This window comes from Drosophila erecta, unplaced genomic scaffold, assembly GCF_003286155.1.
Source record: "Drosophila erecta strain 14021-0224.00,06,07 unplaced genomic scaffold, DereRS2 tig00000055-arrow-pilon, whole genome shotgun sequence".
Taxonomy (NCBI): domain Eukaryota; kingdom Metazoa; phylum Arthropoda; class Insecta; order Diptera; family Drosophilidae; genus Drosophila; species Drosophila erecta.
The window spans coordinates 1,523,229-1,549,946 of NW_020825200.1; the positions used below are offsets into that span (position 1 = coordinate 1,523,229).

General features: G+C 47.1%; 1 protein-coding gene and 1 long non-coding RNA gene across 2 annotated transcripts in view; both read right to left on the minus strand.

Moving 5' to 3' along the window:
- Positions 1-584: 584 nt before the first annotated feature.
- LOC6541317 (roundabout homolog 2) overlaps positions 585-26,718 on the minus strand; it is a 37,917-nt gene continuing 11,783 nt past the window's right edge. Inside the window, exons 2-14 of the mRNA XM_001968252.3 lie at positions 15,808-15,998; positions 14,659-14,761; positions 13,293-13,577; positions 13,021-13,161; positions 11,594-11,725; positions 10,569-11,506; positions 10,370-10,489; positions 9,887-10,295; positions 6,391-6,486; positions 6,068-6,314; positions 5,791-5,954; positions 3,908-4,193; positions 585-1,678 (exon numbers count right to left, since the gene is read on the minus strand). Of these exons, the coding sequence (XP_001968288.3) occupies positions 661-1,678; positions 3,908-4,193; positions 5,791-5,954; positions 6,068-6,314; positions 6,391-6,486; positions 9,887-10,295; positions 10,370-10,489; positions 10,569-11,506; positions 11,594-11,725; positions 13,021-13,161; positions 13,293-13,577; positions 14,659-14,761; positions 15,808-15,998 (4,130 nt within the window). The 3' untranslated portion in view covers positions 585-660. The remainder of the gene's footprint in view (positions 1,679-3,907; positions 4,194-5,790; positions 5,955-6,067; positions 6,315-6,390; positions 6,487-9,886; positions 10,296-10,369; positions 10,490-10,568; positions 11,507-11,593; positions 11,726-13,020; positions 13,162-13,292; positions 13,578-14,658; positions 14,762-15,807; positions 15,999-26,718) is intronic.
- On the minus strand, positions 23,147-23,991 carry LOC113564041. Its single transcript, XR_003407755.1, has 2 exons — positions 23,722-23,991; positions 23,147-23,440 (listed from the first exon to the last, which is right to left on the minus strand). It is a non-coding gene; the product is annotated as an uncharacterized LOC113564041 (long non-coding RNA).

Genomic DNA, 26,718 nt, shown 5'->3' on the forward strand with positions numbered 1-26,718 from the left:
AGATTGAGCTGGAGAGATGGAGAAAGGAGTAATATGTCTATCACTAGCATAGGGCCGAGGCTCGGAGTTCGGAGCTCGGCTTTCTTCATAGGGAAACGAAACCTTGTAATACTAATCGAACTAAAAGTAATCCTCACACGAATCTCGCACTCTGTCAGTCTCAGTCTTGGTCACATTTCTCCTTTGTGACGAACGCAGCAGGCAACAGGCAAACTCAGTGCAGTGGTTTTTAAGAGTTCTTCGTTACTTGAAAAATCAATCAAGGGCGTGGGTTATTTAAATAGCTTGGTTGGTTTACCAGTTGTTCGGTTGCACAATTTCGAATCAATCACAAGATTCAGATTATCCTTTACAGTCCACCACATCACTCATTTCGCCTGCTCCCTGATCCTGCCCACCGTTCAATGTGTATACCCTTCCTTCGCACAATCTTTCCTTCAGCACATACCCCTGCAAATACCCTTTCTCAGCAGACTACTCAAAGTTCTCCACGCCTCCGTTGTTGAAGCGTTCGCACCAGGCGAGTAGTTCCCGCACTTCCCGAGCGTAGAGCTGCTCCTGGGACTGCAGATCACTCTGGGACTGCGACTGGGACTGCGACTGGGACTGCGACTGGGATTTGGACTGAGACTGGCCCAAGGACGAACCAGGGAGCAAAGGTCAGACATTGTGGCCAGCTGGCTGGCTGCTGGTGCCGCTGCCCGAGTTGCTGAGGAGGCTCCTTTCGCTGGCCACGCTGCCCGGTGCGTAGATCAACTCGCTGGGTTCCTTGATGCACTCCTGGCCGTTCTTGCGACTGCTCCGCGTGCTCTGATTCCGCCAGGACTGCAGATGTGCCTCCGCCGGATGCTGTGGCACCAGCGGAATCAGCTGCTGCTGCTGCTGCGGCGGCTGCTGCTCATCCACCTTGACGTACAGTCGTTCCATGTCGTCCAGATCCCCATCCGCCGTGTGGTACAGCGCGTGCTCGTCCTCGTGCGACATCAACATGGCCATCGGGGAGGGAGACCCACCGCAACCCGAGTCCGCCAGTCCGTTGTAGCACATCGAGGAGCCGTCGAGGTCCAGCAGATTCTGCTGGTTCTTGCCCTGATCCGTGTTCAGCACCTTGAAGCGGGCACTTTCCCTGCCGATGCTGCAGTTCGGCGGCAGCTGCTGTCGCCGCACGCTGGCGAACTGCGAGGATATGGGCGAGGACTGCTTGGCGCCAGGAGCCGCCTCGTAGGTGTGGCAGTTGCTCAGCTTGTTCTCGGTGATGTGGATGTGCCTCTGCTTGTCCTTGGGGTAGTAGTACTGCTCCGAGTAGACGGAGCGCGGCGGGCCCGTGCTCGTGGGGTATATCTCGCTGGTGGTGGACATCTGCTGGTAGATGTTGCTGGGGGGCAGTTGCTGGTGCTGCTGCAGAGCCTGGTGTTGCTGGTGCGCCTGCTGCGCCTGCTGCTGCTGCTGCTGCTGCTGGTAGTGCGGATGCATGGGACGCTGGAGGCCGTAGCCGGGAACTGGTCGCTGTTGATAACGCGGCTGCTGCTGCTGCTGCTGCTGGTGGGGACTGAGGATGGAGGAGGTGGCATAAGGGGCCGGGGAGGCGTTGCCGTGCCGCCCATACTCGCTGGGTGCCTTGCCAAAACTGGACACCTCTGCGTAGTCGGTGGGTATGTTGGAGTACTCGCCCACGTACCTGCAATGAACAGATAAAAGCAAACAGAGTTGAAACACAGAGCACTCGGTTATTACTTGGCTTGTTTATTACAATACTCCTCTGACCCACTGGCTCCATGGCCCCATCGCCCACTTCGGTTATAAATTTGTGCAATTTATGGCGCGGCGGAAATTTGCATTTTCGGTCATGCTGCTGCGCGCTTTTCCGAGCGGGAAATATGAGAATTTAGTTGGATTTCCCAAGCACATGGTACACTGCGGACACACACTCACGGCCGGGGAGATCAGGTGGCACAATAGTGCTGGAGACGGCTATCCTTACATCCATTAAATAAATTACCAGCTTAAAACAAAGGCGAAAATGCCGGACTTTCCCAAAGGCAGCCGCCCCAGTTTCCCACCCGCCAGTCGACCGCTTCATTCTCGCATTTTTAGCATTATTTTCACATTTAAATACTGAAAGCGGATTAACCTGGCGGGGCCATCGCGAGCCCAGCCCGAAAAAGGGGAAAAACGATTTTAAAACTCTCTGAAAAGCTTGTAAAAATATACGGCGCATTGATGGAGTTGCCATGGCGAAGGGATAAAGCCAGGACTTCACATAGAAGGCTTTTAATGCCCTTAATGAGTGGCGTTGGATCCGTGGAATGAAAGTTGCTTCCGTACAGGTAGTGGTAATGAGCTTGTCAAATGTCTGATGTCTGGCTCAACGGGGCACGAACATTTTAATAATTTTTAAGCGAATTAATTATCACAAGGCCATTTGCGAGGGCAGCTCAAGTTGCACAGTATCTGCAAAAACTGGTTTTGCTTTCTTTGGAGTAGAGTATCTTTCGCATATGACTCTCATTATTGCTATGGTTATTATTTTGTTGCAATTATTATTTTTAATACTTCGGTTAAATTGCACACGGCCGCGGGTGAGAAGGTGATGGTCATTTTCAATTGCGTTTTAATGGCTAATTAAGTGTGCAAAATAATTATAATTATCTGGGCTGCGTATTTATTTACAGTAGTCGTTTGAAAACCGGAAAAGCCAGACAGTGCGTTTTTAAATTAAACATTTTTTGCCTTCTTTTATTCCTTTATTCAAGTGTGACTCTTTAGCTTTTGATGGCTGATTGGCGTTTAATTGCCATTTTGCACGCCAGCTGACACACAGATAGCACAAAAATGCACATTTTTAAACAAATCAGGTTTTAATGCTAAAGCAATTGAGCTAAGCAAGCAAAATGTGTTTATAATTTGGTAGTCATATAGTAAACTGCTTTAAAGTGGCCTTAATCTGGAGTATTTAACTCATAAATATTCACCACTCGAAATAATTTTTGTTTAATTTGCGGCCGGCATAAAATCAGCCGCAAATAAATAACAATTACAATTCGATGCCAGGAACATTGCGCCAAAACACTTTCGAGTCGAAACAATATTTTCACTGCCCCATTTGATTATTTTGCTGCATTTGCCAGGGGCCAGACAAATAAATTAGATCGCCCTCGGCGGAAAGTCCGGCTACATGGACATGGACTCAACTTTGATTTGCCGTCCACCGCAAAACTAATTGCAAATTCGCGGCCAAATTATGCATAGCATATTTTATCCCAGCCCGAATCCTTTTGCCACTTTTTTCCCTAAACTTAAAGTCGCATTAAAGCCGATCCTCGGAGGCCTCAATAATTACATTGCTCTGTTTTTTCGGCGCGAACTCAACTGGGCTTTGGCGAAAAATCAACATAAATAGCGTGGCCAACATTTCTATTCCTAACTTGATTTTCCCCATGGCCCGGGGAGAACGAAAGAAAAACTCTACCAAAAAGTGAGTTTTTTCGGCGGGCTCCCCTTTTTTGCGGATGCTCCTTTTTTCTGGTAGTCGCCGCGGCAGAAAAATGCAATTTCACAGTTTGGTGAATTTTTATTGTCGTCGCTTTGAGCTGCCAGGTCGACGAAACACTCTACCCTTCCAAAGGGTGTTTTGGACTGCGCGTGAGGTTGGATCGGTCTGCACCCATTACTGGTTATAACACTTAGTTTGGACGTAATTAAATTGGATAAATAGGGTGCTGACTCCGACTCCTTTCACGCTTTAACTCGAATTATTTGAGGGAAGCTGGTTATGGGTTGCACATCTTTGGGTGATTGTAATCAATATTTAATAAAGAGCATCCCCAAAACCTTGCAGCTTTAACAAAGCACCGCCCTTATCAGCCCCTCTTTACTGGCGGATTGGTTTTTTCGGGGTGAAACTTACCGCTGCTGATTGCGTTCGCTGCCGTGTCCTCCATGAATGTCATCGCCGCCGCTGGCGCCGCTGCCCGCGCCACCGGATCCACCGGAAGAGGCGCCACCGCCGGCCGGAGAACCGGGGGCACCGCAGACCGGCGCATAGTCGGCGATGTGATCCTTTTGCATCTCCAGCGAGTCGCCGCCGGGCGAGGGGCGCCACACCATTCCGCCGGTGGAGGAGTCCAGCCAGTAGCCGTTGCCATTGCGAGTCGATAGACTCGGCATTTTGAGCACGTCGCTCGTGTGATTGCCTGCAGGTGAGAGGAGGGAGGGGAGGGGTGGCAGGGGCCGTCAGTCAGAGCAATTAAATGTGGTGCAACAAATTGTGAGCCGAATAAATTGCTTTCCGGAAATTAAACAAAAACATACAAAAGAGCCGCCTAGACAAGCGGATGTTCCCGCAAAGGATTTCGATGAAACCCCTGGCATTTTGGTAAGCCTATGGCTTTTATTTTGGGAAAGACTAAGGTACCTCATTAAACGGATTTTAAACTCTCGGTGACAGCCAAAATTCGCTTTCAAATTGTAAAAGTTTACTTGCCCGCGAATCAAAATGCTGGAACGCTCAAAGCCGCGGCTATAAATTGAACGCATTAAAATAATATTAACCCATCCAGTGGCGTTGCGACTGAAAGCCACCTCACACTGCCAGCTGCCAAATCAAATAAATTATTGTCAATTTTCCGCTTGCATTGCCTGCGCACAAAACACAACAACTGCAACACGGCTGCGCATAAAAAATGCAACCAATTAAACTGTCCCCGGGTTATAACTGAGCATCAAGCGAGTGTTTTATGGCCCGCCACCTCTGGTCTAGTGTCCCTCATATTTTTGCCTTTTTTCAGTTGGCTGCAGGTGAATATTCCGATCTCCCTCTCTGCAGCAGCTTAGTTTATGGTAAATGGCGCCCATGAATATGCAACTTTTTGTCCACTCTGTTCCGGTGCATTTGGATTTTTGGCTTTCACTTGTCTACGCCATTGCTGAGTGTTGAGTTTCGACAGAACTCCACCACTTCCAGCTTCAAAGATTAAAGCTAGCCTGAATTTGAATGCATTTTCCGCTGTTTCATTAACAAGATCTAAGTGCCCCATTCCCCAGTCAACTTACCTGCTCCTAATTTCAATTATACCACAAGTAGCGCCTCAACCCCCACATTCCCATAGCCATGGACTATATATGCACAATATATCGCGCTCCTTCCTGTTGGCCGCCTGACCAGCACACACACACACAAATTGTTGGTTAATAATGCACACAAAACTAAATGCATAATTGCACTGGCAGCCATTAGGGGGTTGAGTCGAGGAATTCCCGACTGGTAACTAGGGAAGTCGCCGTCACGTGCAAAATGTTAATTTCTATTATGTGTGGCATGTGAGTGTGCCGATGTGGCAATGTGCCTGGTGCTCGGAGCTTAGAGCTCGGCCTGCTAAAATATTTATTCGCACCTATTTCGGTTTTTTGCCCTCCGCTCTGGTTGTTGTTCTTGTGTCCAACAATGGAAAATTAGCGTTATTTATATATGCAAATGTGTGTGTGGCGTGTCTGGCAAGGAAGGAAACGAAAACTAGCAGCTTGCAACGGATGCGGAGCCTGGGGGCCCGGAAGATCACAGGCGCCCCGTAACTGTGGCGCATGCATATGTATTTTGAAATAATGGCGCTGCTACACAACGGAAAAATGTGTATTTTTTGTATTATCCCAATAATGGTAATCTAACTGAACAAGTAACTAAACAGTTTTGATAAAGCAATTCTTGCAACGAGCAGCTGGCACCCATAGTGGGCCTCAGCTTAATGCCCCACATTGGGCGCCACAACTGTGGCTTTCTTTCAATGTACTCACCACGCATGGTATTTAGGGCCGACTGCTTCATCATCATGTGCTTGCGCTTCACAAAGACCATTGCGCCGAAGGACAGCATAAGGACGGCCAGGATGGCGCCCAGGAGTATTATGAACCAGGGCTGCGTCAGCACATCGTTAACGTGGTCCTGATTGATGGGATAGCTGGAAGCACCAAACCAAAATTATAAATAGAAATTATCCACTCACTGCTGAAACCAAAGCCAAAACCAAAACCAAAACCAGAAATAGACAAGTCTTAAAGGACTCATACTTACCGCTGATTGATGAACGGATCGAGTCGCTTTGTGATGGGATCCAAACGCAAAGTAGCTGGGACACAATAGGGACCGATTCCAGCGTTATTTCCAGCCGCCACGCCCACGGTGTACATGACGCCTTCGGTGAGATTGGCCAAAACCAGAGTAGGCGAAGCGGCATCAATCGTGACATTTGTTAAAATTCGTGAAAAGTTGTGGGCAGTGTCAATTCCGCGGACTATAACATGATAGTTCAAGAGAATGCCTGAAAACACCATAGAATAAGTAAAATAATTAAGAGGTGGTGCTTATGGTAATGACTTATTCTCTATTCAACTCACCATGCCGATCCTTGAGTTCCGGCGCCTTCCACTTCAGGAAGACCGCTGAGGAATTGAGCAGCAGAGCCTCCATTCCATATGGAGCCTCAGAGGGAACTGGAAACGAAGCGAATTTCGGGTGGGTTAGATTTTAATTTAAGCTTGGGCTGAGATTGAGGAGCAAAGTTAAATGGCTTTTTGATTGTGGTGCGTGATGTCACCCAGCTGACGTCCGCTCTAATGAGATTTGGTGGCCGTAATTAATTAGCATTTAGTGTGTGGGTTGTGTGCGTTGTGTGGCTGGCCAGGGAATCATGCTGCTGCAACTAGTTCCGGGTGTTGGCCTCAAGGGTTTCCCGACCATTGCACTGCTCAGACACATCCTGCCTGCACATCGAGTGCGTACAGAAGAGGAAACGGTTGAAAAGCAGGAAAAGAATCCTTTCCGTTCTCCCATCTCACTGCACAAGCACACACAGCTCATCTTCATTTGTTTATATGTTTCCTGCTGTCGCTTTTTACAAGTGGTTACACTGGGCAAAATGAGTTTAAAGTTTTTGGCGCCCAACCTGGGATTTATAGCTTACATTGTGTGTTTATTTGGAGCGAAGTGAAGGTGCCATTACTGAATATTTCAAATCATATTTTCCTTTCGGATACCTAATTTCCCGAGATAGACAGATATGTATTTGTCGGAGTGCAATCCCTACTCCCGCAATTCTCCAACTCCTTTCGCAGGTTTTGTATCTTTTTGTGTGTGCGGCTGAGTGAAGCAATTTCTTTAAATAAACACACACGTGCAAAATTCTCAACGAGACAAATGTGGGAGCTCGGGAAAACAAAGCGGAGAAGGAGTGAAATCTCTAAATAGGCAACGTCTAGCGGAGTGTGAAGTGGAGTGCAGTCGTTCTTCTGTCTTTTTTGGCTTTGTTGTTACCCAGCTCGCTGGATTTGGCCCTTTCCCTTGGGGACATTGCGACATGCTAAAGTGCTTGTCGTGCTTTTGTCTATGCGGGCGTTTTTTGCTTTACCCCTTTGCTTTCTTCCTGGTGCTTTCTGCTATTCGCCTTTCTTCCGCTGATGAGGCACCGCGATGCTTAACACGTATCTGCCATTGTGTGGCATAAATGACCCCCGGGCACACGAGATTCGACAATTGTCTCAGACTCTGGCAAGCAATTGAAAAACTCCAAATTGGCACTGCGATCACTTCGAAATGCTGTTGCAACCGAGCACAGCTTATCTAAATGAGGCAGTTCACGGGCTTTACTCGATTGTCTGTGCGAAATTGTGACTCATCTGGTTTTGGGGGTTAAGTCGACGGTGCACATGTGACTCAGATTCGGTTGCATGTGACTGATAGATATCGTGGACACACCTTTTCTCCCATATTCGGTGTCCAACATAGCAAGCGAAAGCTCATTGGGCAGTACAAAGTGTGTTTGTCATAAAAGCATGCTTAAAGCATAAAGCATAAAGCATAAAGCATTTGCTTGCTGCACTGGAACTGTGGTTAAGTGTAGTAGTTTTTGCTAGCTTTGGCTTAGTTGTTTTGAGATAGTTTAAGTTTAAGGGAAATAGTTTAGTTGTAACAAGAGCATTCCCTAGTCGTTTTAACCCACATTTTAGCCCGCCTTCGCTTTGCTCTACCGTTTACCAGGTGGAGCACACCTTTATTTGCCAACTTCCGACGTGGGTAAAAATGTTTCCTGTCGCGGGAAAAGGGAAATGTTACCAGGACTCCAGCCCTCTCCCCTATCCCCTATCCCCTCGCCTAAGCAAACGCACATCAAATTTGCATTGCCAGCACTGCACATTTTTGTGGCCCACTGTGGGGGACTGAGTACTGAGGGGCACTGAGTGCCTTCTACAGCATATAGCAATAATTGTTGTTTATCTTTACACAATTGCGTTGGCAATTTCTTTGAGTCGAGCCGTTGTTGTTGTCAGCAGGAGTCAGAAGGAACGCTCTGGTGAAAATGTGATGCATGCGAAATGAGTTTTGATTTGATGACAGCAGGGAGCAGAAAGGGTTGAGCAGGTGCATCTGAGGACTTTCAGAGAGATTTGGCTTTGCTGCGCGACGAAACGTTGGTGCATTTTATATTGCTGCGGTTTGTTGACTTATTTGCGGCACTGTGAGAGGTCTCCCCGCACAGAGTGTCTCTCGTTTCCCCTTTATTTGACTGGCTTTTGTGTTTTAATTATTTTCTTTTCAATTTGTCCCCTCTGCGAGGTATCCTTGGCGCACTAGGAACTGTTCACTTTTCGTTGCACTTTCGGGTTTTTCAGAAGTTTTTATATCAGAGCAGCCTTACGGCTGATGGAATGCAGTGATAAACCTGTCTGGAAAGTTTCCTTTTTTCCGCTGAGCTTGCATTTCCTTGGCCAGCAAGTTTTCTGCGCTTGAAACAATCTTATCTGACATATTCCCTGGCTGCCAATGATATTTTTGGATAGCCTAATTCCCTGGATCAGCTGCAGACAACCCCTTAACCAACCCCAAAACTCACTCCCTTGGATGGAACACATGTAAATCGCCAGCATCAAGTATTCTGCACACAAACCGCATTTGATTTGAGACTCTCTTTGATTCCCCAACTGTTGTTGGGAAATGTTGTGCTCCCCATCCCCGCGAGCATTTGTTTTCCACGTGGATTTGACATCCCTACCTGGCTGGGATATCCCGCTTGGGCGCTTCCAACATTGTTTGGCATTTACGTACGCATGATTTGCTCTTGTCGGTGCTCGGTGATTGACATACTTTCATTATTCGCCCTATGACATGGCCCCCGATAAAAAAGTAACCGATAAACCTACCGAGCTGCCTACGCCCTTTTTTTGGCTGTGCGACCCCGGAAAAAATAATTTGCCATTATGCGACCCGCATTGAGCGCAGCTGATGTCCGCCAAGGACAAAGGATGCCCCCTTCTACGTATCCGAGCCGTTTCCTTTTACCGCTCATATCCTTTTATTGAATTTGGGTAATTGTTTCAGTGCAAAAAGTGGCCTGTAACCCGCCTTCTGCATTTGTCACATGAGGCTCAGCGTTTTGGGGTTGGAGTTGCCTTGGCTCACAACTACGGGGGTTGTTTCTTGTGAAGGTATTTATACGGCTTGTTGGATTGCGCTGGATTTTATGCACATGCTTCATTAGACCGGGCGGGGAAAGTCCCAAAAACACAATGCAGACAGTCGATAACAAATCCTGACTGACAGTGGGAATAAGCATTCCAAAAGCTGACTGCGAGTATCGGTGAAATCGGCATGATTTACCAAGCGAATAATTAAAGAAAATAATTAATTTCAACAGAAAGCGGTAATCGCAAGCTACTGATTATCCAAGAAATCGATTGCCTTCGATTATTTCGATAGGTATTGATTACGCCTGCCAGGCAGGGTTTTTCCGCCTTCATCCACCCAAAAACGGCGTACGCATTCTAGATATCCCCAATCAAAGCGGCTAATGGTATTTGAGAAACCCTCTTTGAAGCCCTTAAAAGTTGCTTAACTCACCATCTTCAAGGGTGCGAGCGATGCGCGAGTTTGACGGCTTGCCCTCGACGGATTTGTAAAATGGCACGATGAAAAATTCATACAGCGTGTACTGGACGAGCCCGGTGATGGTGCAGGATGAGGCGCCACCGCCATTGAGAATCGTTAGCATGCGATATTTGGTGCTCCGTGGGGCCGGAGTGGCTCCACTCTGGTTGGTCTCCCCATCACGTTTGCCGGCAGCGGCAATATTTGGCTTTGTCGAAATCAATGCCGATGCCGAGGCAGATGCGGATGTGGATGTGGATGTGGCTGTGAGGCCCAGCAGCGGATTGGAATTGCTCGAAACGGGCGCCGGATTGTTGACTATTGGATTTGGCAACTGTCTCGCGTAGACATAGAAACCCTCGACGTATTTGCCATTGATGATCTGCATGGGAAGGGAGGCAGAGCGAATGAGGTGACGATGTGCAATGGGTTGAGGATGTGGTGTCGATTACGTACCTGCCAGGTGAGCTTCATGCTGGTGGAGTCCACCACGCTGGCGTTGCTCAGCTCCACAACATCTCCGGACAGCAGACTGGCACGAGCCTCGCTCAGATCCAGGCCACTATTGAAGTAGCGCTGCCCAGGGGAAATGGAAATAGAAATAAACTATTAATGATGGAAACAAAAGGGTAAACGCAGGATATTCAAAACTCACCGTGCCCACCGTAATGGGTTCAGACATCGGACTGGGCAGCGATAAGCCATGGGAGTTCTCGGCTCGGATTAGGAAGAAGTAATTCACACCCGGCAGCAGGCCCGTTTGGGTAAACGTAGTGTTTTGCACCCTGGTGCCCACAGCCACCCAGCCATCCGTTTCGTTTTTGCCAAACATCTCGATTACATAGCCCACCAGGCTGGAGCCGCCCACCTTGTTGCTCCTCGTCCAGCTGAGAGTCACCGAATGCTCACCCTTCTCCACCATCTGCGGCTTACCCGGCGGCCCTGGGTAGGTGGACAGCTCTGGGGCTCTGAAGAACTTGATATTCGGATTGGTCGGGGTGTCCAGCCGCAGGTAGCCACTCCAAGAGGACTTCCCGTTGCGATTGCTGGCCACGCAGGTGTACAGGCCCTCATCCTCGTGGCGCTGAAGATCCGAAATGGTTAGGGCGCCGGCGTCCGACAGATTCCGCCGCTCGTGCTCCTGCACATCGATGGGTATGCCATCCAGGTACCAAGAGACCTGCGGCACTGGAGTGCCCAGAGTCCGGCAGGGCAGCACCACAATGGATTTGACGGGCAGCGTTTGATTCACCGGCCCCTGTTCGATAATCGGCGGCGGCAGCTCGAACTGCGTATCCACACTGACCACAGTCCGACTGCTGACGCTGCCCACGGCGTTCAGGGCGTTGCAAGTGACCACCTTGCCGGAATCCTCACGGGCGAATCGAGCTATCGAGAGCACGGAGCGCCCCTCGGGCGTCAGGGTCACCTCCATGCGACCGTCCCGGTAGCCGGGGAGCAGCAGGGAGCTGTTGCCCTCCACCGACCAGTAGAGGGTTGGTCGGGGATGACCATTCGCCTGGCACTCGAACAGCACTTCATCACCGATCTCCACCAGCTGATTCTTGGGGCGTATCACAAACTTGGGCGGAGCTGACACGATGGAGGGGGAATAATGTTATACACTGGAAACAACTTTCTAATGGAACAATGGCCGCAGCTTTCGGGCAATTAACTTACCGTGAACGGTGAGGATGCCCGTGGCCGTGATGCCGCCCACCGCATTGTCCGCCTCGCAAGTGTACTCGCCCATGTCCTCCAGAGTAACGTCGTCCAGCTTCAGACTGCGGTCCTCAAGTACGTGCACACGACCTGTCGAAAGAATGGGGAAATCGGGAAATGAATATCGTGTGTGGGGATGTGTGGACTGGGTGGGGATTGGGCCCGGCCCAGAAGCATTCGAAAGAAAAACAAACTTTCCGGCTGCCTGTCTCTGCTTCTACTTCGTTAGTAGTTCAAGTGGCGGAAAAATGGCCAAGCCGTATCCTCCACAGCCGGAGAACCGAGCCGAATAACCGCAGCAAAGTAAGCCAAGACGAGATACGACATGGACTATAACTACCGCCCGGCCAGGAGAAGAGCACCTTTTGTGGTTTTCACCCGCACAATAAACAGAAAGAAAAGACAAAGGTTTTGGGGGCGAGGCTGACTCTGCTTTCTTTTTGGTTGGTTGACTGCGAAATAGGTTTTAAATGTGGCTGCTCCTGCTCACCAGCTCACCAGCTCACCTTTTCGCTTTCCTATTTCTAGCCACTGTGCCAATTGTTTGCTTAACAAAAGTTTAGGACAACAAGCGAGACAGCCAGGAGAGCTGCCACTCCCCAGACTGGAATCTTTTCTGCTACTATTTTCTTTGAGGTCTTTAAAGAAGCGTAAACTAGCTGGAGAAAATTGCCGGCCGGCGGAGGATGAGCGGACATCTCCGGCGGACCCAGCGAGGGGTTAGTGCCACTGCCCTTCGGGTTGGCGAGCGACTCCGTCTGAAGGACAACATTGCAACAGTCGAGTGTTGTGCAAGCAAAATTGTTGATTGCTGCCAACAGAGATTGGCAATTAACGGAATTAAAAGTTACAGTTGTGTTTGCCCAGCTAGGGCGAAAGGGGGCGTGGCTAGTGGTGCGAGGGTGGCTACCCTGGGCCGAAACCGCACCACCCAAACCGTGAAGCCAAACTAACAACAGCCAACGGAGTTGGCTGGGGAGCAGTGTTGTTACAGAGGTGTTTTGCACACTGCCAGAAATGCCGCATGAAATACTACTTAGCCAAACAGCGTTGTATATGAATTGCGAGTCTTGGGAAATATTTGCCAGTGCACAACGCACACGCAGCCAATTGGCAACACGAAAAGCCACTGGCCAAAGCAACCGCATAAACTAACTTTTCGTTTCGTTTCAGTTCGTTTTGTTTTCTATTTTTCTGTCCGTGTGTCCACAGTGCTGTGTGTAACGAACCCTCGACTCTACTTGAGCCATGGGTAAACAAAAAGCTTTAATTTCATTTGAAATTGCGGCCTGTGCATGTGTGAATAACTGGCCCAGTAAGAGAGCCAACATGGCTGCCCGGCCATTTCCGGTTAATTGAAGCTGAATGAAGCCAAGGAAACTTACGCAGTGGCATATTGCCGCCGGAGGCAGTGCGTCGCCACAGGACATCGGGCAGGGGATCGCCTCCGATGCGGCACTGGAAGACCACCGAGCTGCCCACCACCGCCGTCTGGTTCTGGGGTCCTCGGATGAGGAACGGACGTACTGCAACATAAGGGAAAATAAATATACTGTGGGTAGAGATAGAGATCATCTTAAAAGTTAAATGTGTCGTAGCGGAACTAGGACATCCAGCAAGATACAACCTTGCACATTAAAAAGGGACTCCTACTCACCATGGACTTTCAGAAAAGCGGTGGCCGACTCCCGGGTGCCAACCACATTCTTGACCACACACTGGTAGCGTCCGTCGTCCGACTGGCGGGCCTCCTGGATGGCCAGATTGCCGCCGTCGACAATGCGAATCCGCTTGTTCCCGACGAGATTCAGGGTCTGGCCGTTCTTGCGCCACGAGATTTGCGGCTCCGGAGATCCTCGGGGGGCGCCGCATTCCATCAGGGCCACTTCGCCCTGGGCCACGCGGGTATTTGCCGGCTCCAAACGGAATTCGTCGCGGAGAACTGGTGGGGATATATGGGGAAAATGCCAGTGAGATTGACAAGTGGCACGGGAAAACGCCCGGAGTAAGAGCTTTGATTGATTCAATATTAATAACTGTCAGGTGTGCGAGAGGCGCCGTCCACTTTGCCGGGCTGCAGCTATGCTCCTCCATATTTTATAAGCCCGACCCACCTGCCCTCCGGCTCCTCCTCGCGATCCCGCTGCTGCTGCCACCTCAATATGCCAATAAAAGCTTGGTAATGATAGCCGGACTCCAGGTTTACGGCTTTGAACGGACCCAACTCTCTTTCGCAAACAGCCAACGGAAATATTAATAAGCTATGGCATTTGCAATGCTTATTTTTATTTATTCGCCGGCGAGCCACTTGCATCTTCTGTGCTCGCATTTTTATCGAGCGAAAATGCAAACTGGTTGGAGTATACAAAATGTAAAATGAAATGCGAAATGCAAAATGCAAAATGCACTTCAATAAACGCATAATGCGCTCCACTGAGCGCCAAAGGCACTGCAATAAAAACAGCAGCGGTGGCTTTCCTTTGGGAAGTCGGTTATCAGGAAAACGTTAGTAGGATGCCGTGGTCAAGTTTATGTGGCTTAAAGCCCAGCTGAAACCGGAAGCCGGATTAATTAGTCTTTGCTTGGCCTCCAACCACCTGGAATCCCCATCGATTACGGGGCAAGACTTCTCTTTGTATAAATTAAATTTGTTTTATTTTACGGGTGAGGAAGGGAATAGAATTGAAAGGGGAGGACTTCCATGCAGCTGCCCGATTTGGGGTAATTTTCAGGAAATGCAACCCTCCAATTAGCTGGAAATGTTGGCCCAATCAATCAAAGTCGCATTTGCGTCGCTTGTGACATGGCTAACTATATTTTCTGAGCCCTGAGAAAGTCGCCGGGGCACTGCACGAAATACCTGTGTAAAAGTCGGTCTAGCCACCCAAGTCATTTTGATTAGAACTGTTAAGCCACTATTAATTTCAATGAAAAACGCAACACCGATGTATTATCATGTAAATTGTACTGCTGTTAAGACATTCAACCAATTAGTGCCGCCCAAGCAGCAGCGCTTTACTTACATGCCACTTGCAACGTTGCATTCCTGGATCGTGCCACTCCAAACTCGTTCTTGGCCTCGCACCAGTAAGTGCCCGCATCGCTCTCTCTACGTGAGTGGATGACCTGCGGGAAAGGAAATGGAGGGAAAGGAGATTATTAGACACACGAGTTAAGGGATTTAAGTAGTTTTTCGGGGCAGCTTAGGCCGGGTCACGTGTCAGATCAAAAAGTCTCAAAATCGCTCATCCGAAATCAAATAAAAGGGAAACGTGCCATGGGCCCATTGCCCACTGGCCGCCGTTGTCCAGTCTGCGTATACGCAATTTAATTTAATTAAAAAATACATTCAGGGCAGCCCAAGGGGTAGCATCCTTCGCTGCTGGGCCTTAATCACTTGGCCACTTCAATTTTAATTGGCAACAAACCGAATCTCGTTGGGGGTCGGGGTGAGTTACCCCCAAAAAAATCCAAATTGTTATGGACAATAATAAAAGTGAATTGCTGAACTTGAGCTTCGCCTCGAGCTTCAACTTGAGAATTTGTGCGGAATTACTCGAGGGCGTCTACTAGCTTGTTTTTTGTGCATTTACATTTAAAATTTAACACAAATTGAAGACGCACTGAGGCATTATTAATCTGCAGGGAAACAATAACAAAAGCGGAGTGAATTTGTTGCATTTAATGAAAATAGCGGGGCAAGCAGCAAAAAACGAGTAGGAATTTAATATAAACAGAGTCCGAGGAAATTGCAATGCTGACGGCAGAGACAGACAGACGACACCCCTTTTCCATCGGAGTTTGGGGATTTCGAGGAGTCTGTCTCGTTAGCTGGAATTGCGCAATGTGCACGCACGAAATGATATAGGGGTTGCTCGGGGTCCAACCCCAACGAGATCTCTGTTTGCTCATCAGGTTGTTTTCCCTATCAAGCTATCGACTAGAGTGCAACCAGACGGAAGCCCATAAAATAATATGGCAGGCCGAAAAACGAACTGCCTAAGCAAACTGCAAATGTGGCGTTTCACATGGCACTCGAGGAGTAGGACTCGGCCTGGGAACCCAAATAAGGGAACTCCACGCCTCCACGCCTCCTTCGCCGCCGCCTTCGACAGCTGTAAGCCATAATGATAGAGCCGCTACGGAATGAGTTGATTGGTTATGATGCGTACCTTGAGAAAGAATAGACCCCCGGCGGGCAGCATTATGCGGTGCGAGCCCGTATCCGTCTTCAGTTCGCGGCCGTCCTTAAACCACTGAATGGTTGGTGTTGGATTGCCCTCGGCCTGGCAATTAAACGTAAATGGATCATTTTTGGGCACCGTCGTGTCCATGGGATGCTCGATGATGCGTGGATTTTCACCTGGAATGAAGAGCAGATAGCGTTCATTAACATCGTGTCTTCTACCGCCTGCCAAGGAGTGTGCGTGTTGGATTTCCAAAGGATCGCATGTGTGGGATCATCCCCAAGCGAAACTCATCTCTGAGGGCTAAACAAGTTGTGTCACTTAATGCAGCGGCAATTAAGAGGCCATTAAGTAGACGGTCTAGGACCCCCTGGCCCTAAAATCCAGCCAGAAATTATGTTAAGCAGCAGCGAAATTTCACTTGGCCGCCCTGGTCGCTCCTCTCAAATTCAATTAACTTCATGAAAATATTTGCCCGCCCTCGGCTGCGCGCACAAAGGACTCGTCCGCCGACTAAACATAAATTTGCGCATGTCGATAAGGACGAAACAAAGGACTCCGCTAGATAAACTTTATTAAAAGCAGCAGAAAGTAACGATAGACGGCGATAGCAGTTGGATCCAAACCAACAGCCAAACAGCCAAACAGCTGAAATGTAATTACAAAAGCGCTTAAAGGTGAAAAATGTGTGTGTTTGGCCGGCGGAGGAGGAGTGCGATGTAAATCCCTGGACAGAGGTGGAATTCCTTTGGTTGGCAACATCATTCAGCCGGAAATTAAGTTTTCCAGATTTATTGAAAGCGGATAGTAATGAGAGCTGGCTGCGCAGGAGAGTCACGGCAAACAGAGTTGGGCGAAAATCACTGTTTGCAAGTAGTGAACAAGTCACGGGCTGCGGGGGTCACGCACTTCCAGGGTACAATGCGGGTACATTAGTTGGGGAGTGCCGTTAGGCTAGTTAGCATTGTTGAAAAGTTTAAAGCTTGCTGATTCGCGAAGCCCTTCAGTAGTAACTGGATCTGCTCGCAATTCGACACCCGAGGCGTGACCTTTGCGCCCTGGCATTGCCAGTATGCAAATCGAATCGCATCGTGACACGGCTATCACTATGGGAAATCACTGAATCAGCATCCAGTGATTCTATTTCAAGCAGCAGCAGATGAACGATGAACGATGACATTTGTCAAATGTGTTTCACCGAAAAAAGGGGACGAGGCTGGGGAAATGAAAGGACTGCACCTTGGACATTTGTCAATTGCTGTTGTACTTGGCTTTTGATGTTGCTGCCGTTGCGAACGTTGTTGTTGTGATTGCCACCCGGGCAGCAGCCTTTTGTTGTACTCTCAAAGTGGCAAGGGGACTGGTGGGGCTTTGAGCCATTGTCTGATTTCGGCCATGTCCAAAAGGGACTGTGCCGCCCCTTTTGTTTGGCCGAGCTCGTTGTCATGGCTACATTCTTGTGTGCTAATTTAAATGATGAAATATACTCAAATAGTTCTGTCATGCCAACAACGCACAGCTTATTAAAAAGCGCCACACACAAAGTGTACGAATTCTTGCAGTTTTTGCTACCAACACCTGCCAGAACTTTCTTTGCCGGCAAACAAAATATTTAATTAAGCAAAAATCTGCTGCTGGTTGAATAAATATTTCAGCATTTTTTTGTTATCCCACCAGAAGCAAACGAAACCGCACAGAAAAGCAAAACGAAGGGAGACAGGACTTCGATAAGCTAGCCAAAAGGAAATGCAAAAATAAAATCTGGTAAAATGTGTAAACTTTCCAGCAAGAATTTTCCACACGCACAGTCTCTGCGGCAGTTGTTAAATAAAGAGTGGAAGTTTTTCATAATAGCATGTAAAAATGCGGAAACTGAGAGAAAATGCGAGCAGAAAGGAGTTTTTCACTGGGAAATGACAGGAGATCATTGCTCAAAAATAGTATGTATAGCATAAGGCATATTTAGACAAAAAATCAAATCAAGAACTATTAATAAGCGATAGAGAACTGTTTAACAGTCCACAATGGTGGAAAGCATGCTGTAAGCATGCTTTGAGCTGTTAGATTGTGCAAGTTCGTTAAATTTGATTCAAAATGAAATTTGTGTGTTTAGCCGAATTTCCTCAGCTTGTGCCACACAATTACCCATTTTTCCCCAGCACTTAATTACGCTCATTTGGCATATATGCTCTTCATTTGCTCTGCATCTGTGTGCTATGTATGTGGGAGAAAGTACGCACATGTGTGTGGGTGGCATGGAAATTTATGCATGCATACACCGTAAGCAAAGAACTCCGGAGAATGTAAAAGAAGTTTTGAGTAAATAAACAGCAACAGAACAGAACAGGAACGGAACAGAGGCAAAAAGTGCTGCCGGCGATGAAATCATGCAAGCATGCACCTAAGCAAACAATCGCGCTCACTTTTGGGGGCCAGAGAGAGACGGGCGCTGTGGCGGAGAAAGAGATGGCGCGATGGGTGCAGAGGGCGCAGAGGGAGACGGGTATAGGGGTCTGTGCCTGCTGAACTCATAATGCGCCACTAACGTGTTGGGGAGTTTTGCGGGCTGCAGCAGCAAACACCAACAATAATAACAGGAAATGCATTTCGTATATGGGCGCTGTTAAGAAATCTGCTGCTGTCTGTTATCTTAGCTTATATTGTTGTTGTTGTTTGCTGCCGTTTTTGTCTGTTTGTCCAACATAAGCATAAAAGAAATGTGTAGCCCGGGAGCAACACGAGAACATCAAGTGGGTGTCACTCGACTGGGGGCTACCCAGCGAATGGATCATGGTTTGGCCAGAACGGCTTCACGAATCGTTATGAAAGTTGGTATGTGCGCAGAGTGTTATCTTAGGAGCTCGCATCCCAAAAGTTTTGATGATATCATAGCTAGTTCTAGATTTATTCCTTTAAATGTGTGCTCCTCTTCAAATCATCCTGCAGCGCTGAGCCTAAAACTGATATACCCCACGAGAGGGTACCAGAAGACAAGGAGCATTCACAACTGCAACTACAACTTGGACTGCTGGTGGATGCTGTTGCATTTCTGCTAATTTGCTGCTGCCCCGTTGTTTGACTTTGGGCCACTAGGTGCTAAAAGAGACTCCAGACTCCGGGAGTTCTCAAGCATCTTATGCCAATATGCATCATTATTAGCATGTCAACAACGTACATCGCCGCTCGTGCACACCATGACCAAAAATCACAACTTTCCCAACTGACGGCAACATTAAACGTGTAAGCAAGCAGCTGGTCGAAACGCATATGCAAATAACCTGGCCAGTTGTTCCTCACCCACAAGACTTGTAATCAAACAACGAACAGCCGCAATTCCAGGGGGGCAACCAGGTGGAGTTGTTGGGAGCAACCTGCCGGAAAACCATCATGCGAGCTACAAGCTATACATGTGTTCAGGTAATTGAAGATGCACAAACTTGTACGTATATTATTGTAAAGGCATTTATTGTTTTCCCAGTTAAGGACTTTGTAGGCAAACGTGCAACATTAAATTCTGTATGATAAATTTTATAACAAAAATCTACATCCTCGTACTGCCACCAAGATGAACTAAGTTTACTTAAAATCCATTATTGAAATTATTTAACTGCTTCTTAAATACCAATGAACTTTATTCACCCCTCGTCAGAAAGTAAGAGTTTTTCGCTGCCCGGCCCCACAAATCACAGAGTGTCAAACTGTGGCAGCTTGAGTACTGCTGCAACCATTTTCCTTTTTGCGCTTGCCTCTTCCATTTTGCCACATTTTTAAAAATGGGGAAAGCGACAGGTTGGAAGTCCTTGATGTGAACTGTGACGTCGGGCGAGAGGGTCTGCTAAAAAATTAACTGAGCTCCAGCTAGTCCTGCTTCTGTTTTAGTGCCATTTTGATTTTCGGTGCTCCCTTTTGCCGTACACCGGAAAAAAAGCGCTTAAGATCGGCACTTCCTGTCCAAGTAATATCATCTATCACTTCTTCAAGTGTTTCAAGTGAAGCTTGCATCATGTTTTCACCAATGCCCCATATTACAGTACGGAAAAATGTATCTGCAGCATTGCTTTTTCCAGTGTTCTTTCTTGCCCCAATACTGTTGCGTTGTTCTTATTGTTTTTGCATTGGCTCAACAACAAACTGAACAATAATTTATAAGCTTTTAGTGCAGCGCGACTTCTCGGGCAACAGCAACACCAAAAGAGCAACAGCAACAGCAACAGCAAAGTTTTTGATTTCCCGCCAGCTGATGGAGGTTGCTGTGTAGCTGCTATTTCAACTTTCTGCTAGCATTTATTTATTTATGCTGAAATGCTTAATTTTTAATGGGCATGCAACTCGCCCAGGCAGCCAACTCGGAAAATGGGGTATCCTTTCAAAAAGCCGAGGAGTTCGTAAGCCTTTTGCACAACTTTTGCCACTTAAGCTTTTGTACAAGAAAATGGGAAAGAGTGGGTGTTGTTTATTTCCGTACATGGGTATTCCGGATTTCTGTTTACCGACTTGCTCTTGTGAAGTCTAAGTACGCTTAGTATTTTCCCTCCTTTTACTGCCAAATATTGATGGGAGCAGTCATAAAGTCGGTGTAAAATCGCTCAGGTCTTACTTGGAGATTAAAAATAAAACATAAATCTTGCTTTTATAAGTCTATCTACCATATGTTATGTAAATTTGTAGCTCTTGATTACTTTTTTGTATAACTATTGAGTAGACACTGTAACAATTCCACAAACAAGTTTAGAGAATTTCCGAGTCGCCACACTTCAAAACTCAATGTTTCAGGAAAATTCGTTACTCATTGTTTCTGTTTACATCTGTTTGCTTTTGTATTTGCGCGCCTTGCGTTTGCCTTCTGCGTCTTCGCCTCCTGGTTATTGTTGTTATTGTTTGCTTAGTCGGTCGGGAGGAAAAACAGGAGGGAAAACCAGGGGGGGTTTCACAAGAACAACAACATCCTGCAGCGGAAGCTGCCCGCTTGCCAATTATTTAAATGCTGGTATTTACCTACCAACACGGCGGATGTGGGCCAACTCGGGGAGAAAAGAAAGCGGAGTTCGGCAGCATAAATCATTATCACATTTATGTAATATTCACATCGGGCCAAGAACCCTCGAAGGAAGGAGAACCTGGTTGCTTCCTGGGAGTGCAAAGAAATCCAGCGCCGACGGACTGAAGAGCAGCCAAATATTTGCCCAAACATGGAACCCGGGGCAGCAATAAAAACCGCAATAAACCAACCGGGATTACGGTCCATAATGTGAGGACTTTCCACAAGCTCCGGGAAACTCATACGCTTATGTCCCTGCTCCCTACTTCTCCCCTCGATGACTTCGACTTCGATTTCGGCTTTTATTGTTTTCGTTATTACGGCGACAGCAAAAAAGGAATGCCCGAGAAATCAAAAAATCAAATAAATTATTCAAAACGCTGTTTGGGCCATACACGCATATTAATACGCGGAAGGGGAACGAACATATGGCTCTATCCCTGCGCCCAAATGAATCCTCAAGGACCCTCTGCTCCTCAGCTCCTGCCATCCGGAGTCAATCCCTTTGGGCGCAGCATTTGATTAGGCAAAACAAGAGACGGGCAACCGCAGGCGGACTTCAGATGGCCACCGTGGTTTGAAAACGCCGTAAATGCCTTGAAAGTATGTTGCAGATAAGGGCAGCTGCTCTTGTAAGCTGAGAAAAGCTTTGCAAATGCCAAATTATTCTCCACCGATATTAGCCACTGTCTCCGGAGCCATTTGTCTAGTCTGCAGCGCTCCCATCTCGCATTTTCAATGTCAAATTTATGCCAGAGCACGCGGAGTCGAGTCTGGCGGAGTCGCTAATGAGCCAAATCGCCCGAAGGTGCCAGGGAAAATGCTCCAGACCAGACAGTCGTCGGTCTTTGAGTTGCCCCATCTTGGTTTTGGTTTGGTCTTGGTCTTGGCTCCGCAGATTTTTTTCGCACATTGTACGCATATTGTTAATTTGGCGCCACAGGGTACGAATTCCCAGACCACCGACCACCTCTTCCCGCCTTCGATGGAGCAACTTTTCCATTGTCTGAAGGGGTTCTGGGTTTTCCTGGGTTCTCTGCTCCGCTCCACTTTTGTGCGACTTTTGCGCTGTTAATTAAATTCGACATTCGAGTCCCATGTGAGTGTGTGCGTTTTTTCATGTCGGCGGGCGGAGGAAAACCACTTTCCGCCATGGGGAATTTGGGATCCAAGTTTCCTCGCACTCGCACTCGCACTCACTTCGCTTATCAGCAAAATATGCATTCAGCTAAAAAGAAACCGCCACAAAAAGCTCGCCAGCGCGCCTCGGCTCTTATCAATAATTTCATAAATGAAAAACACTGAAATCCTTTTAAAGGTTCCAGCCGAGTATCTACAATACAGTCCCCAGTCATAAATATATATGAGAGGTGCACGCAAAAAGGGACCCATATGGCTGGGAAAGGGCGACTATCAATGTCATATTTTTTACACAGCTTTTTATCAACTCTTTTATATAGTTGATATCTTCGTTTTCTATCTCGCCGTCCTTTTGGGCTCCATTTATGTGAATGGAAAAGGGTTTCTGAGTGGGCCGCAGTTGGCTTTATTGAGAAATTGCATTGGCCAAGAGAACGCTTAACTGGCTTATGATGTAACCAAAAAAACAAAAAATAAAACTGAACCTTATCCTACCCATACAATCATTATGAAGTCAGCTAAGAGCTATGCTAATCCGAAATCTGCATTATAATATGGGATCATTTGTCAAAAGATGAAGTGATAAAGATGATGTATGGTGTATACTGCGCATAATGAAGGTGAGAATGGCAGGAGATCGCGTTTAAGTTACTCTTCAGATACTTTGGACGAAGTCTATAGATTTGTTCTTCAAATATTTGCCACTTTCTGTAGTTTATTTACACACATGGAGCTGAATCTAATAGGTCACTCCCTCGAACTCCGTATTTGTAACCCTGAAAAACACGGAATACAACCCCAGAAAACGAAAAGTCATCGCACCCTCGAAAGAATAAAATATAATACCATCAAGTCTGTCATTATCACCTGTCAAGTTCGTATGCTTTCATATCGAAACCTATGTGCCCGACCTAAATAGAGTATGTATTGTGACAACTAAATAATAGATGGAAAAATGGCTGCGCGGAACAAAAAAGTTTGGGCCACAATACAATTAATCATTCAGCCTAATCTCTTAATTGAATTTTATTTAGATTTTAATTTGCCTATTTCATAAGCCGATTTGAACAATTTCACAGTTCGCATTGTGCGGTAAACGAAACCTGAGACCGAGTTAAAAACCAGAATAAATTCATTTGGAGGATGTAAAAGCAGCAAAGTTCATAATTTGTCTATTTTTCTTGCGGCTTCAAATTAATTACATTTGTCATGCCCATTGACATTTCGACAAGTTTTCTATTAATTATTTTTGATAGATGTTGGAACTGTTAAAAATACAACCCGAAGCTCTAGGAAATGTGTCAATGGCTTGTCTGATTTATGGCAGCGACACAGTTTCCAAAACCGAAATGCTCCACATTTGATATTGGAATTCCAATTTCGTTGGCCAGATCTCTCAAGATCTCTCCAATAGATCGTTATGAGTTGGTTTTTGCTTACCTGGAAAGAGAAGAAAGAAGGAAATTTATTAGTGAATCATGAGGTGCATGGAAAATGAGGTAGCCCTGTTGTTTTCGTGGAAATCTTGGGCCGCAGCGTGGAAAACAGAAGCTCCCGAATCCGAAAACCAGTCTCAAACCAGAGCCATAAAACAATTGCACATAAACCTCGTTTATGGGACGGACTGTCGCATGTGCAGCATAAATTATGTTTCGTCGTTTTGACATCCCTGACAGATATGCATCTACAGTACGAGTTTGCTATAACCCCCGGATCCGTACCGCCAGCTGCCTGCCTCTCAATCCTCCTGCTGCCAATCCAACAAAGAGATCATTATCGAGCAGGGCAGGGTAAGGGTCGACTTGGAGCAGCACAAAAACACAGGCCGTCGGATAGAAGAAAAAATGCTCACAGATGTCGTTTATTGAATATCGATTTACGCCGACTTCGTTAGAGAAAAACGCATGTTAAATGTAAATATGAATAAATGAGCTGAAAAACGGCAGCGCATTCCCCGCCGACTATGATCATAAATAAGCCAGCGATCTGGGGCGAGGGTTCCGACTCTCCAACGACTTGAGTGCCCACTAACAAAGCGGACTGGCTCTCAATGTCACATGTTGCATGTCCTGCGGCCAGGCGAAGGAATCGCCAATCGGGAATCGGGAATCCAGGGCCACTCGAAGCGCGAAACTCAACACTGACCAGGGGGATTGGGCGAGATGGAGGGATGATAACGCGCACGAGGTCGAAGTGGAAATACCCTTAGAATGGCTATTCCAGTGAACTTCTAATGGATGGTGTATTGTGATTTCCAGCCCAATGACTTCGTGGTGCCTTCTGGACAAAAGGCATCGATTTCACATATTTACAGAACCAATAAGTTGATGCTTTGTTCAAAAGATGTAAACATACGTGCTTAGTGAAAAGGTTTCATTTAGAAAAACACTTTCAGTCATGGGGTAATGGCCCACTATATCTTTTAATATTGCTCCACTTCAGAAGCTCGGCGTGTTTAGGATACCCTGCGTTAGGGTATCCACTTAGCGATGGAATAAAAGCGAAAAAGCAAACAGCCTCAGCGGCCCTGGGCGAGATTTCCAAGTCGGATAAGCGGAAGGCAGGACAGCGGCGAGACTTGAACCAAAAAATGGAAATATATATAGGTATATATATATGTGGCAGGAGAAGAAAGAAGGGTTGCCGTCTCTTGCGATGATTGATTTCATGCCAAAGTTGATTTCAATCAGCGATGTTTATGCAGTTTTTGCCCCTCGTCGCTTTTTCTGTCGTCGTCTGCGGACTTTAGAATTCAGACTTCAGACTTCAGTCGCTTGGGGGTTGGCTTTTGACAAGAATTATGACACTAGCCATATTTGGAGCCAGCCACTGCGAAGGAGCCCGTGGAAAGGGGCGGTGGGCGGGGCAAGTGTCGTTTAATTGCCAAAAGCGCATAATTATAAGGCGTACCGAGCGGAGCGACAAGCGTTCACTGAACCTCCTTCGAATCGAAGGCCCAAGCCCCGAGAAAAGGGAAATCGAAAAGCTAATAGGCTTTTTGGCACTGGTCCATTGTCCATCCGAGAACTGAAGAGCTGGAGAACTGAAGTACCAGCAGCTTAAGCGACACAAAACGAAGCCGAAACAACGTTAATCAAGAGCCATGAAATCGCACCGAAAGAGAAAACAACCAGGCGACCAAAAGCGGGGGAAAATCAACAGATTCTAAGCGTTATTATTGGAGTCGAGACTTGAGGAACGGACTTGATGATGATACAAATTGCTGTTATTAAAGCGCGAGCGGAAGAGATACAAATTGGTTCGGAAGAGGGGAAGCTGCAGAGATACTTTTTAAATGAAATGAGATACGTTGCGGAGAGATACGCGGCTAACGCGCTGATTCCATTCCAAGAAGGTACAAGTATTTGCCCAGTTTAAAAGCTACATTTTGTTAGCACATCAACTAAGCCCCGAAAGTGGCAACTAAAACGGGCAAATTCGCAACTGGAATACTGTGCAACCCTTGGGCTAATTTCGGGGCGCAAAAAGCCATTAAAGCGAACCCTTATTATCCCCATCTAACGTCCAGCCGAGACAAACTGATTTAAGCTTCTTTGGCACACACAACATTTAATAAGCGTTAAAAGTAAATGTCATTAGAGAGCATCCTTTGGCGCTGGCAGCATTCTGCGCTGACACTTGATGAGCTGTCATAACATTAGATCATGAAGGTCTACGGCCCCCATTTCGCCACTCGGCCCTCATTAGTCTTGGGAGCAACTGTTTACTCGGCTTATTATGATAAGCATTAAGAGTCTGGCGCGGGACGGCCGAGACTTTAAGGAACTTTAACATTTCAGCATGGGTTTTCTCGGGGAAAAGCGCTCTAATTGACTGATTGATGGGCGCATTGGGTGATTGACTGGCCATATGCCGAAGTCAAAGGTGCCAGGGAAAGTTTTCTTCGTAAGTAAACGGATGAAATATTTATTTGACTTGCTGAAATATTTCCAGCGTTTTCGGCATATTTTTGTGTAATATTCGGAGCAGCTGTCAGCGCGCGGGAAATTCGATGCGCTCAATGAAAAGCGACACTTAAGATTGGCTGGAAAATACACATGCGGGGAAAATTCTCTGCTCTGGCCTGACTAATCAGGGAATTATGAGCCGATTTGTTACAGAAAACTATTGAGTCCAATGAGTGAGGTTGTGGTGGGCTGGAGAAATCTTCCGAGAATGGGAACTTGATTAAGATGTGGGCTCTCATGGGATTTGGGCAGGGAATAGGCAGTGCATATCCCCATATCTAAACGGCTTGGAACTGCAGCTTAGGGCTCTGATTGCCAGTTTGTGCTGCAGTTTTTTCCGCCTCACAAATGACTTCCGCCACAGACACAAATTATAATGTAAATCGATGCAACATGAACATGAAATATAATTGAATTGAAAATGTTGCCACACACGGGAGCAGCAGCCACAACTGACAGGCGACAGCGGCAGCAAAGGGCAAAATGCTAATAAATGCAAACAAAAACTCTGCGACTTGCAGCAGCAGCAGCAGCAGCAGCAGCAACATCAGCGGAGACAACGGCAACATGAGGCACGGAGACAACGACAACGTCATGTAACTTGTAACTTGTAGCCGGGCATCAAATATGGCCAATCGAAGGGGAAAGAATGTTACTTGGGCGGCAATATATCATCAAAGTGGATACTAGATACTGGATACAGGGTACTGGATGGCCTACGGATCATCGGCGATGGGAGGCAGGCATGGA